Source organism: Artemia sp. Qi Xiang Cuo, chromosome 3 (assembly GCF_049724085.1).
Source record: "Artemia sp. Qi Xiang Cuo chromosome 3, ASM4972408v1, whole genome shotgun sequence".
NCBI classification, from domain to species: Eukaryota; Metazoa; Arthropoda; class Branchiopoda; order Anostraca; family Artemiidae; genus Artemia; species Artemia sp. Qi Xiang Cuo.
Window position 1 is genome coordinate 24,602,348 of NC_142796.1, and position 14,342 is coordinate 24,616,689.

At 36.0% G+C, this 14,342-nt stretch overlaps 1 protein-coding gene across 1 annotated transcript in view; it reads left to right on the forward strand.

Moving 5' to 3' along the window:
• LOC148953904 (sodium/calcium exchanger 1-like) overlaps nt 1–14,342 on the forward strand; it is a 177,581-nt gene that overhangs the window by 48,612 nt on the left and 114,627 nt on the right. The window contains exon 5 of the mRNA XM_089086009.1: nt 3,613–3,766. Within this exon, the coding sequence (XP_088942135.1) occupies nt 3,613–3,766 (154 nt within the window). The remainder of the gene's footprint in view (nt 1–3,612; nt 3,767–14,342) is intronic.

The following is a 14,342-nucleotide window of genomic DNA, read 5'->3' on the forward strand; positions in this document are numbered from 1 at the left end:
CATTAAATTATACACAAGAATCTGCCTATAACTCAGTCTTACCATATATGTGACTTGAGATATTTTTGTATAAATGGTCATTTCCTAACTGCGTTAAGAACTTTTATTGTAAGGTATGTATTTGCTTATATTTATTTTATACACAATTAATCCTGCTGAGGATAAGTTTTTTCAAAATCGGATCCGGAGCAAAAATGAACCGAATGATTGTACCACGCGAAAGCATATTTTTTTCATCGGATGACGTGAAAACGGTCTGCAAAGGTGAAAATTAAAATTTTCTCTTCTTTTCGTCATTCTACCGATTAGATGTTTAAACTGATTCTCAGGTTGTCTTGACGTGTCATTGGAAGAAATTTTGCAAATAGCTCTTTTAAGAACCTGTTGTGTTGCCCAGACAACCAGGAGCATCAAAGATGGCTTATTATCAAATAATCACTTTTGAATTTTTAAAAATCAATGGAAAAAAGTTGAAGCATGACTAAGATCGGATGTTGAGTTTAACTAATCGACGCCTATAATGAATGAATCTAGGGGAAATACTCACAACACAAAAATAAAATATTTCAAAGTTATCGTATTTGAAGGATTCGGATGATGATGTGCCTATGACCACGCATAGTACTCCCGGTCGAAGGCAGAGAATCAGGAGGTCGGTATCTGCGCGACGCGGACGGGAAGGAGTCATAACATTCAACCGTCAGGAGCACCAACGTCATTTCGTCCACAAAATTCGTCGTAACGTCGACAAAAAAATCCGTCAGAACCACCAACCGTCACAACATCCAAAATTTTAAAACCTTAGTTTTTTGGGGTTTAGGGGGAAAAAAGTACCTAGGTTAGGTTAGGTTACGCATTTAATATATGCTATGCTTTACCCCCATCCCCCTGATGTGCAAGTATATAGCTGAAATTTGTTTCTAAACTATTATATACTTGTTACTATTATATAAACTTATAAATTTTTGTGGATGTTATGACGGTTGGTGGTTCTGACGGATTTTCCTTATGGACGTTATGACATTTGGTGCTTGTGACGGTTGTTCGAAATGGAAGCACCCCTACGTGGACCATTGTTCTGCATACGAAAAAATTTCTTTTGTTTAATTTTAACTTTTAAGTCACCTTTGACGGAGCTGTATTCTAAGACAAAATTTCAGCCTTTTATCTTTATCTTGAAAATCATTTAGAATAAAATTGCCCTACACTTAAGCCTTTTTTCATTAGAGGAGCTATAAATTACCAAAAACACTAAAAATTAAATCTGATTCTTTCCATTGGTTAAAAGGAAACTTGCACAATCATATACGTCTAAAAAAAAATTAAGAAAACCGGAGAACTCAGTTAATGGAAAAAACTAACTTTTTACTAGTTAGTTTCAAGAAATAAATCCTGTGTGTTTAGCCAATTCTAGTTTCAAATTAGAAATGAACTCGTTTGCTTACAAAAAGGCTTATTTAAACATGTCCAGTTCTGAAAAAATTTAGTGGTAAATAGCATTGTTGGACACATGAAGGAAAAGATCTGAAAGAATTATCACCAAGTTCCAATATTTCCCTTAAAACTCTCTACTCTATTTTCTATTCTCAACCAGGGCTAAAACTTGAAGAAAAGGGTGTGGTCGTTTTTAATTTTTTACGCCTGTCTAAAAATATTCATTTAATAGGTAAAAGTCACTCCGCTCTGTTTGCATATTAAATTACAACTTCCATTACTTGAATTACGTACAAACCTAGAAAAAGGAGAAAAAAGTTATGAAGGTGTAACAAGATTCCTATCCCGCGCTGTTTAATCAAATTCAAACAAGTTATTCGTTGACAAGGGATAGTCTGAACCTGGCATTGACAAAAGCTCAAATCAAAACACTAAATAAGTAGATTTAGCGGGGCTAGATAAAAGTTGCGCTCTCGTCGGTTGACCGCGTGCATCCACCAGCGACTGTGAGCCGGCGTTTACCCCCTGGAAAATAACCTCTGTGGAAAATACTCCACCGGAAAATACTCCCCGTAAAATTCTCCCCCCCCCAGCGGAAACTCTCCCTTATAATTCCCCCATGGAAAGTTTCTCCACACGCAAAATTGAGCAGCCAAAGAGAAATTACAAAAAAGGTGCCTTATCTTCGCAATTTTCTGGGAGCGGTATTTCCATTGGGGGATATTTTTTTTTTGGGGGGGGGGGCGTATTTTCCAGGGGTAAACGCCTAGACCCCCAGCGACTAGCTGTCTTTTTTTATAAGAAGAGTAGGTATTTTATTGCTTTTCATCTATATAATGGACCAAGGAAAGAGACTAGTTATATCAGGATATTTATTTTAAATATCATGGAATTTTAATGAGCCTGTAATTCTCCAATGGGAGGCTTACTGGAGAGGGCTGAATGCCTTTCACAGGCATATGGATCAATCACTGTTGTGGTTCATGATCGCTGGAAGTTCATTCTTGAAAAATTTACACTTAACAATCTACTGGGTTTATGAAAAAGAAGAGAGGTAAGCAAGATCATATGCTTAGGTTCAAAGCTATCCTATTTTTTGAACGCCTTTTTATGGGGTTGGGGAGGGAGGTATTTCTCATTGAAAACCATTTGAAGGTTTTTCTGGTGTTCTCTTAGAATTATTTAGGTTGATTTATGTCACCGCTGCCTATATGATAAGCCTACGTGAACACTAACTCTCTCCGTGTTATTCTCTCTGTTATTCCTGTGAAATTGCCGGATCTCCTCTTCAAATTAATTGCCGATATCTAACATAATCTTTTAATATGTAATTCTGCAATGCCAGACATATTGTTCCTTCCAAAAACGAAACAAATTAAGGCATAGGTGCATTGTTAATCGACAGATGTGATTCTTAGATGGGGGGGGGATCGGACTATTTCGTACCAGATGAGGGGTTCAAAACGAGTTCAAATTCTTCAGAACAAGGGTTACGACTTATTGGTGGATACACGGAAAAAGTTAATGACACTGTAGCGTGTTTTAACAAATTCAAAGTGCTTAGTGTCGGGCAGCTTTGAGATTATCAAGTAGAAATATTCTCGTATCAGTGTTGGAATTGTGTCATTCCTGTGGTATTTCATGGTTTTTACAGAGAAAATAAATCACTTCATAGTTATACTACCCGTAATGCTGATATTCTCGTCACTGAATACAGAAGTGGAACTAGAGCAGGTTTTTCTGTCAGATTTCTACGTCCTAAGGTTTTGAACTTCCTTCCAGAGAGCATTCGGACGGCAGAGAAACTCGGTTTATTTAAGAGTAAAATGTAAAACTTTCTTTTGAGTCTTAGTTCATAGATGTTTTTTGTGTTTTCTTCTTCTTTTTCTTTCTTTTTTTTTGGTTATTATTATTATCCTTTTTTGCATATTTATTTTTATTTTCATAAGAGGGATTGGCCATAATTTGGTTATTTTACTTCCTTCTTTGTTGTTATTTTGCTTGTTTAAAATAGTGTTGTTTGTTAAGTGTTTGTTATATGTGTGGTCGCCCAGTATCAAGTACTTTCGCGTGTTCAAGTGTTCATGGTATTCGTAGTATTCACTGAAAACGACATCCAGGTTTTAATAGTTTTTTACGTTTTAAGAGAGACAGTGTCTAAAAGTTTTTTTTTCGTAGGTAGAAGTTTGGGAAGGGCTCGTAACCCTTTTGCTGTTCCCATTACTTGTGTGCATGGCATATTTGACAGATAAGGGAAGTTTTCCCTGCTGGAAATCCAGCAAAGTTACTAACGATGGACAAATTGAACTAGGTCGTAAGCAATCAGGTGAGGGTATGTAGATTTTGATATTTTATTCCATGTTTGTACCGTGGCTGTGGCTAACATAAGGAATAACAGGTAAATTGCTGTCGCTTATGGCTGTGCTGTTACTGGTGCATCTGTTTCTGAATTTTACTGTAGTCTGTTGCTTAAAGAGGGCAGGCTAATGGAATTCCAAATAATTCTTTTTAAACGATTTGGTTTTTCTGAATTTTTATTGCTAAATAATTCAACTAATTTCAAGCACAACTTATGCCTTAAATAGGAAACAGTTTTTTTTCTTTTTTCTTTTCTAAGTCAAGATTTCTGCTGACTTAACAATAGACCTGTAGCTTTAGCGGTACTCGTGTATAATCCCGAACACACTCAGGAAGTTTGCTTTGTTTGATCTGAGTAAAACCAATTTTCCTCTTACATTCGGTTATAAATACCTAATTCTTTCGAAAAATAAACTATGAAACAGGTGTATTTGAATTAAACGTTTAATATATAGAGGTGGTTAGGTTAGGTTTTTAATATAATGCGTTCTGGGTGGCCTGCTTTCCATAATTCTCTGTTGTAGTTTCCAGAATGTTGTTACTAAAGTAGTACATTTTCATCATATTCTGGTATGCCTATTAGGATTAACCTAACCTCACTTCTTGAGAGTGTTCAGGATAATACACAAGTACCGCTTTAGCAATTAAAAAATCATTAGCAGTACGGGAAGCTAGCCTGTGCAAAAGGCAAACATTCTCCACTGAAGATATTGCTTCAGTCAATGACCAGTCAAAGATACAGTACAGTCAATGACCACGTATATATTGCCACTAAAGACCCTTGTAGCTCGTACGACACTCAAGGTCTGCAGACAGGCTCGGTAATCATTGTGTTGCTGAACTAACTTAACTACTCAAGTACTAAATTGAAAAGGGGGCTCCTCATTTGAAATGCTCTGCTTTAGATACGATGGCCCTTATAAAGATTTTTTTTTTCAGACACGCCGTTTTTTTTTTCACTTAAAATCGATCGCTTTCGTTAAAAAAAACAAACGAATTTCATGGTCGTACTTAAAGCGGACGAAACGTTCGTGTAAACCGAGTTTAATAGAGGTTTTTCTGATAAACTGATCTTCCCCACATATTTTTTTTGTGCCACGATCCGATCACTTCCTTTGTGGCCGCTTTCCTAAAAAAAGTCCTGTGTATTTTCTTGGATAAATTATTTTCGTGGATAAATCTAGCCATCCTAAAGGTTGCCCTTTGTTATCAGCACAAAATTAGAGTCTATTTCGCTGTATTTATTGACTTGTTTCCTTTATTATAGATACATTTTGGAAGTTTCCTTTATTCTTTATATTTTTGAAGAATATAATAGGGAATTGTTTGAAATATTAATAGAACGTAATTAAAGGGAAAAAATACGATTGAATAATAGTACAAAATACCAAATTTAGTCAGGTTACCATTTTTGACTTAGTTACATTAGCATTATCATAGTCACCGCAATAGCGTTGACTATGTATCTCCCATATAGAGTTTTTCATATCAAAAACTTAAGATTTAACTTCGTACACAAACTTAAGTTGACCGGTTTGTATGACATACCTTCTTGAAGTCAGGACCTATTATCTATCTGGTCCATCCAATTGAACGGCTCGAATCAGGACCCTTGTACCAGAATCCTGTCCCCTATTTCAAAAGTATAGCCTCCTTCGAATCGTGATTATTCAAGGATAATTTTGGAATATCCTTTTCTATACTGAGAATAGTTAAAACCTATTTTAGATCACTTGCAGGGGAAAAAGGGTTACTTTTAGAAGTTGGTGTTTCGTGAAAAGGCTTTTGTGAGTTAATAGGCCATCAGCTACATTGTTCACATTTTCTGAAAAAAAAAACAACCAAGTATTGTGTTAAAAATGCAAATTATTCTCCAGCATAAGCTGTATCTGCATTCATTAAAGAAAATATATCACAAATAAAATATTGCTATTAATCAATGTCTTGCCCCGAAGCAGGTTTACAGAGGCTGGGTAGCCCCCCCTCCACCCCAGATCTGAATGAAATGATGTCATGCAAGATTAGCTATGTTTCGTTCGAACTTTGTTGGTTTCAATCTTTAGTTACCTACTTCAGAATTGCCTATTACCTACTACTACTACTACTACTAACAACTCACTGCAGCATCAAGCCGCCTGAGGCCAACATGGCTACGCAAGCTCCTCTTCCATCATAATCTATTCAAGGCCTCTCTCTTTACCCCTTCCCAGGAAGTTTCCCATTTCCCTTAAATCTTTCTTTACAAAATCCTCCCACCCCAACTAGGGACGACCTGCTTTTCATTTGGCCCTAGACGGTTGCCTGACAAGAATAATCTTTGGCTATCTGTTTTCCGTCATCCGCAGAATGTACCCTAGTCATCTTGACCTTTCTTGATCATCAATTAAAAAACTTTTTCAACAAAATGAGTTTTAAAAAAAAAGTAAAGAACTCCAGTAAAACAGAATGAATCAAATAATCTACCAAAAGTACAACTACCACAAATCAGTATCAATAGATAAATGAAACCCAAAACAAACAGAAATTAAAATAAATAAGAGTCAAACTCAAAACTAGCAGAATTTAATATGAAGAGGGTTCTAAACCCGATGCTTTCTAAAAGCTAGAATATAATTTGTACTTTACTGAAAAAAATTCAAATGAATTTACTGAAAAAACCTGCATTGTCAGTTTAATATACACATGCTGATATTTATTCCTTAAAATCTTAATTGATTTTCGATTTCTTAATTTAAGAATTTTAAGAACATTTAAGAATTTTTTTCAGTAAGTACAAATTATATTCTAGCTTTTAGAAAGCTTGGGGTTTAGAACCCTACCCATATTAGTTTCTGCTTGTTTTTAGTTTGACTCTTATTTATTTTAATTTGTTTTTGGTGTCATTTATTTATTGATACTGATTTGTAGTAGTTTTATTCTTGGTAGATTACTTGATCCTATTTTTGTCCATTTTGGTTTAATGGAGTTGTTTAATTTTTTTAAAAACTTATTTTGTTTAAAAATTTTTTTTTAAATATTTTCTGTTCGTTTTATATTGACATGGTCTTTTTAAGGGAGAAAGACCGAGCCTCTTCTAAAGTAAAAAGGCCTTCCCTTCCGTAAAAACCTTAAATACCCCCTCGGCATAGCTTACAACCATTGCCCCTGATCTCTGGGGATTGCTTCAACCACAAAGGCCTTGTTATATGATATTTAGACCATTTTGAATTGCTATCTCAAAATTTTTATTAGATGCATTGCAGGACAATACGACGTGTGTTTGTGGGGGTGAGGGGATAGTTGCCCTCTGATCACTTTTACTCTTAAAAAGAAGGCTTGAGCGTCTGATTACCAATCCAACGAGGCCCCTCCGAAGTTTATATGACCATTCTTTCTATGAAAGCGTTACATGTCCCCAGGGCATAAATAACAACCTTTACCCTGAGGACAAGGGGTGGCGTTTTTGTTATCCTTAAAGACAAAATTTTCAGACCGTTCTGATACGCTGAACAAAATGGCTATCTCAAAATTTTGATTGGAAGTGTTTGGGTAAATTATGGGCGGGGGGGGGCATTTGCCCTTTGATCACTTTCTACTAATAAAAAAGGCACTAGTTTTCTCAATTTATAATCGAATGAGCCCTTTTTGAAGCTTCTATGGTTCTATGACAAAACTTTCTACAAAAACCTTATATGCCCCAAGGGCATACCTTAGACCCTTGTCCTGAGGGCTCTGGGGGGAGGACTGTAATCTTCAAAGACATAGATTCCAGACCTTTCAACTACGTTTAACAAAATGGCCCTATCAAAATGTTGATCGGAAATGTTTGGGGAAATGATGGGTGGGGGGGGGATTCTCCCTCCACATACTTTCGACTATGAAAAAGGGCAATAGCCCTTTCAATTTCCAATCGAATGAGCCCTTCTTGAAATTTTTAAGACAAGGCTTTCTATAAAAACATCATATGCCCCCAGGGAATAATTTACAGCCTTAGCCCTGAGGGCTGTGGGGGGGGGGGGTTGTTATCCTCAAAGACCTAATTTCCAGAAGTTCAACAAAATAGCTATCTCAAAATTTTGATTGGATGTGTTTGGGGAAATGGTGGGCGTGAGAGGGGGGTTAGTCACTTTCCCTCCAATCACTTTCGACTATTAGACAGGGCACTAGCCCTCTCAATTGTCAATTGAATGAGCCCCTTTTGAAGTTTTTGCGACAACGCTATCTATACAAACCTTATATGCCCCCAGGGCAAAACTTACAACCTTTACCCTGGGGGCTCTTGGGGGTTTGTCATCCGCAAATACATAATTTCCAGAAATTTCAACTACGTTGAACAAAATGGATATCTCAAAACTTTGATTGGATGTGTTTGGGGAAATGGTGGGCGTGAGAGGGGGGGGGGTTAGGGGTCCTTCAATCACTTTCGACTATTAAAAAGGGCACTAACCCTTTCAATTCCCAATCGAATGAGCCCTTTTTGAAGTTTCTACAACATCGCTTTCTATAAAAACCTATTTTGATTGTATGTGTTTTGGGAAATGGTGGGCGTGAGAGGAGGTTAGTTACCCTCCAATCATTTTCAACTATTAAAAAGGGTAATAGCCATTTCAATTTCGAATGAGCCCTTTTTGAAGTTTCTACGACAACGCTTTCTATAAGAACCTTATATGCCCCCAGGGCATAACTTACAACCCTTGCCCTGAGGGCTTGGGGGGGGGGCTGTCATCATTAAAGACCTAATTTCCAAACTTTCAACTACGTTGAACAGAATGTCAATCTAAAAATTTTGATTGGATGTGTTTGGAGAAAAGGTGGGCGTGAGACAGGGGTTAGTTGCCCTCCAGTCACTCGACTATTAAAAATGACACTAGCCCTTTGAATTTTCAATCGAATGAGCCCTTTTTTCAAGTTTCTATGACAAAGCTTTAAAAAAAAACCTTATATACCCATGGGCATAACTTATAACCCTTGTGCTGAAGACTGTGGGGAGAGTATCCTGCTCAAAGATATAATTTCCAGAACTTTCAACTGCGTTGAACAAAATGGCTATCTCACAATTTTGCCAATCATTTTCAACTGTTATAAAGGGTACTAGCCATTTCAATTTCCAAGCGAATGAGCTCTTTTTGAAGTTTCTACGACAACACTTTCTATAAGAACCTTATATGCCCCCAGGGCATAACTTACAACCCTAGCCCTGAGGGCTTGGGGGGGGGGGGGGCTGTCATCGTTAAAGATCTAATTTCCAAACTTTCAACTCCGTTGAACAAAATGACTATCTAGAAATTTTGATTGGATGTGTTTGGAGAAAAGGTGGGCGTGAGATGGGGGTTAGTTGCCCTCCAATCACTCGACTATTAAAAAGGACACTAGCCCTTTGAATTTTCAATCGAATGAGCCCTTTTTTTAAGTTTCTATGACAAAGCTTTAAAAAAAAACCTTATATACCCCAGGGCATAACTTATAACCGTTTCCCTGAAGACTGTGGGGAGAGTGTCCTGCTCAAAGATATAATTTCCAGAACTTTCAACTGCGTTGAACAAAATGGCTATCTCACAATTTTGATCCAATCACTTTCGACTATTAAAAAGGGCACTAGCCATTTCAATTTCCAATTGAATGAGCCATTTTTGAAGTTTCTACAACACTTTCTATAAAAAACGTTATATGCCCCCAGGGCATAACTTACAACCCTTGCCCTGAGGGCTGTGGGGGGGTTGTCATCCTCAAAGACGTAATTTCCAGAACTTTCAACTACGTTGAACAAAATGGCTATCTCAAAATCTTGATTGGATGTGTTTGGGGAAAATGTTTTCATGACAGGGGGTTATTTGCCCTCCAATCACTGTTGACTATTAAAAGGGGCACTAGCCCTTTGAATTCCCAATCGAATGAGCCCTTTTTTAAGTTTCTACGACAAAGCTTACTATAAAAACCTTATATGCCCCCAGGGCATAACTTACAACGCTTGCCCTGAAGGCTGTGGCGAGTGTCCTCCTGAAAAACATAATTTCTATTTGGAAATCAACTACGTTGAACAAAATTGCTATCTCAAAATTTTGATTGGATGTGTTTGAGGAAATGGTGGGCGTGGAAGGGGTGTTAATTGCCTTCCAATCATTTCGAATATTAAAAAGGGCACTAGCCATTCCGAATTCCAATCGAATGAGCCCTCAACAAGCCCTAAACAACCCTCTGGATTGAATTGACCCCTGATTTTGCCACATCGACTACTTTGATGACCCCTGGTCTAAAAGATCCCGCTGAAAGGTTCTGGCCTGTCAATTGGCTTTTGAGTGCATTTGACTCTCTAGAAATTTTTCCTCATCCCCTTCAGCGTTGCACTTGCGCGCATCTATGCAAAATCACTAATTATAAATATTGGAATCAGTTGCATGGGTGAAGATGGACAGGGGAAACATTATTAATGCCGTATAAATTATAGAAAATTAATTCTTCCAAATGGAAACTATGATAATCAACAATGCTATCAAGCTAAAGCGATGTCTTTTTATTTCTGTATTCCTTTTTCGAAGTCTTAATTTTATTTTGAGTTTACTTTTATTTTTGTTTGTTTAAGTGTTTACATATTCTTGTTGCGAAAGGCCACTGGGATATCATTTTAAACTATCATAGCTAAATAGTAGAGGTTTAGTAGGTCTAAAAGAGAAAAACCGTGAAAAAGAGAAAAATTCGGAGAAAAGAAATAAGCAATACTCATTCTGAAAAGCCTTTCCCAGTAGTTATGTTCTGTTCCTAATTAATTTTCTTTCGCATGTCTCTATTTCCCCTGTGTCCAGGAAGTTCTGATAAGTCTCAGAGCCTTAAATTGTCCCCAGTGTTTCAGGTGCCAGGTTATAAGGTCACGTCATGTGTTATTGTTCATGACATTTTTTCTTTCACGCCAACTTGTATTTTCGGTTAATTTCTTGTATGGTTTTCCCTTACTAGTATGTTGCCACTTAGACAATTCGTTCTTAGTGACGACTCAGTTATTACATTTTTAGATTTGTTAATTCAGTCACGAGCGTTAATTTTGCTCCTTAGCGGTGAGTTTTATAGCCTTTTTCGATTTTTTTTTCTTTCGTTTAAGTTGATGAGGTAAAACGCGAAAGTTTTAAAGTAATTATAAAAATATGCCTTATAAAATTATCGTTTTGCACAACTGAAATTTAGACATAACGTGGCGGATCCCTCCCCCTCTAAGTCTCATGATAGGTTTTGTCCTGTATAATTTCCAAAGGAGTCCTCAAATTTTTCTGTTTTGTCTAAGTCGCCTCTAACCTGCCTCTGAATACACCTCCCTTGCAAAATAAAGTTCTGCGTATATGACTTTTTTTTTTACACATTTTTCTTAGTTCCATGTTACGACTAAAATATAGTTTCACTGCAACTTTAAAAACAATTTAAAAATCACTCCATAGTCGTAATGCACGTTAAGAAAATAAGCCTATAGGTTACACACGCCTTAAGGAGGGAGGGGCGAAATCCTAGGAAACTTGAGGTGTTTAATATGCGCCGAAATAGGCGAAAGGTAAACTAGTGACTAAAATACAGCCTTTTACGGTTTATTGTTTGTCTATTTTTATAATAACTGTAAGAAGTTTCACTATTTATGGAGTTTCGATAATTTGAATCGCGAGGGTAATATAGACTTCGAATTAACGAATATTCGAAAGAACGTGGCTTGGATTACCAAGCCTGTATAGGCAATACAACTGGATGAAATTGACTTGTCAAATAATTTTAGTTGTTTATAATCCACCATGCATTAAGTTATGTGAAGGATTGATGTCTGCTGTTAAGCTTCTGCTTTCACATTCTGCTTTCATTGGATCATCTTGCTTATCTGCTTCCTGGATTTAAAAAACTATTTTCCTGGAGTATTTGGGAATCTGGAAGCCAGGAAACTGCCTCCAGTTTGACATTTCAGTTTTTTTCAAATGTTTCCGCAGTTTGATTCAAAATGTTAAACTGCATGGAAAATTCTATTTATTTGAAATAGAAAGATAAAAACTTTTCTTCCCTTTCCCACTTTTTTTCGTATCATTCTTTTAAAATTCTTTTTTTTTTCTAAAGAAAAATGTCATTAGCGACTGAAAACTTTCCAAAAAGTATCCTTCGCTATTCTCAGGTTCGTTTCTTAGTTGCTCTTACGTGTATTTCTTTTCATTATCGTTTTCTGGTGGCTAAGTTATACAAGGGCCACCGACTGTCGGTTCAGTCCAGAAAAAAATTGACAGGTGTTTTTTGAACCATAAAATTACATATATTTATCGATTTGAGCTGTCTCGGTCCATGTTTTTTTTTGTTTTGGTTTCCTTTTACATCATAAGTCCTCAGGCATCCCTCAACCTGTCAAACTTAAAGGGTTTTTAGATGAAGCCCAATTCAGTTCAGTTTTCAGTTTCAATTATCTATATTTAAAAAAAATATATATAACTTACATAACAGTCCTGCCAGGAAAGCACAAAAAAAATATGCTTGACTAGGGCAGGACATTAACTGATATTAATTAAAAAAACACGCAGAAACAACAAATTAACTGAACGTATCAAGAAGAAAAAAAGAGGAGAAAAGTAAACCAATAAATAAATCAACCTATGGTTTCAACTTTAAAGGTAAAAAAAAGAAGAGAGAAAAAGCAATAGGGAACGAGAAAAAAGGAAAAAATGGGAAGAAAAGACAAACCTGGAGGAGGAAAGCACTAAACACTTTTCCTGTAATGAACCTTCACTGCTCGCTTAAAGGATATAAGATTCTTTGAATTCCGGATGTCTAAGGGGAGTGAATTCCAAATAATCGGGGCAAAAAATCTAGTTAAAAAAGAAGCTTTTTTCCTAGATGGCGCTTCTTAGACTATGTCACAAGAATGTCGTCTTTCCTAAGTGTGCAAATCTTGATTTAATGTAGACAGATTTTGAAATGAAGATGGAAGGAGGTTATTGAAATACTTGAAACAGAAATTTGCAATCTGGAAATATCGAGTCTTGGATACATCAAATATCTTGGTAAATTTGAAATGAAGACTGATGCCATCTGTGTGTTGAACAGGTGATATAATTTGAACTACCTTATTTTGAATGATTTGAAATCTTTTGTTACTTGCCCATATGGAGCAGCCTTAAGACAAATGGGGATGAAAAATAGAATGATAAATCATTTTCAGGACTTAATTAGAGAAATGAAATTTAAGACGGCGGATGACTCCAAGGGACCTTGAAAGTTTATTACCTACTAATTTTGTATGTTCTTTCCACGGAAGATTCTCGTCAACTACAAATCCAAGATATCTACTGGTTTTACTCTATTTATAATATTATTAGCTACTTTTAATTTTAGATCTATTTGAATTGGAATTGACGATATTCTAGAAAATAATGCATAATTTGTGTTACTGTAATTCAGTGTTAAATAGTTCGAATCAGCCCATGAGACAAATTCAGTAAGAGCTGTTTCCATTTTTGTAAACAAAGAAGGCAGATTTTCACCTGCCACAAAAAGAAAACTTCAAAAAGGAAGATCTTCTTCATATTTCCTTTAATTTGATCAAATTCCTTTTCATAATATGATTTTTCAGAATACCTTTTTATTTTATTCAGTCGATTTCGGTAGTCTTTGGAAATCCGGAGTTTCTGATCCGTGGGGTCTTTTAGATAATCTTTATACAAATTATTCTTCATTTTTACAGAAGCAAGGATACCAGTCGTCATCCATTCCTTCCTTGGAATGAACAACCTGTTTAATTGGACAACACTTATCCAACTCCGTAAGAAATGTATTCAGAAACAAACTATAAGCCTCATTTGCGCACTTACTTTTAAAAACTTCCGAAAAATCAACATGGTCTAAATTTTCAGCTAGTTTTCTTAAACTATTTTCTGATAAATCTCGATATTTAAGCTTGTATTTTTTTTGTGGCCTGATATTTAAACTGTCAAGTTTGCCAATCAACATGACGTGGTCTGATCCATCATTAATAAAAATGTCAGCCGAACAATCTATTAATAATTGGCCATCAACAAAAATACTATCTATTAGAGTTGCCGAAGACTGTGTTATTCTCGTGGGAATTGATACTAAAGGGTATAAGTAAGACGACAACATTATGTTAAGGAAATCAATACGCCATCTGAATTCAACAGGTCAATATTAAAATCATTCATTATAATTGTCTTTTTATTTTCTCTTTTAACCTCAGACAAAACACTTTCAAAAACATCTATGAAATCATTATCTGAAAATGATGGTGCTTTAATACTATTCCCATTATCAAATTTTCTGAGCTTGACGACCTTGTTTCAGTAAATAAAGTTTCAACTTTACCTTCAAGCCAGAGCGAAAGGTCATCTCTTACATTATAATCCATATCACTTCTAATCAAAGCTGTTAATCTTCCTCTCTGCATAAGAGAAGGACCTTTATACTCAACTTTATACCCTGGAACAGAAAAATCCATTACATTCACTTTCACGTCATTTAAAAAAGTTTCACATAGGCCTACAAACAAAGTTTGGGATTTAAGACAGTCCATTGCCGACAGAAGTGAACATTTAACTGACCGAAGCCCT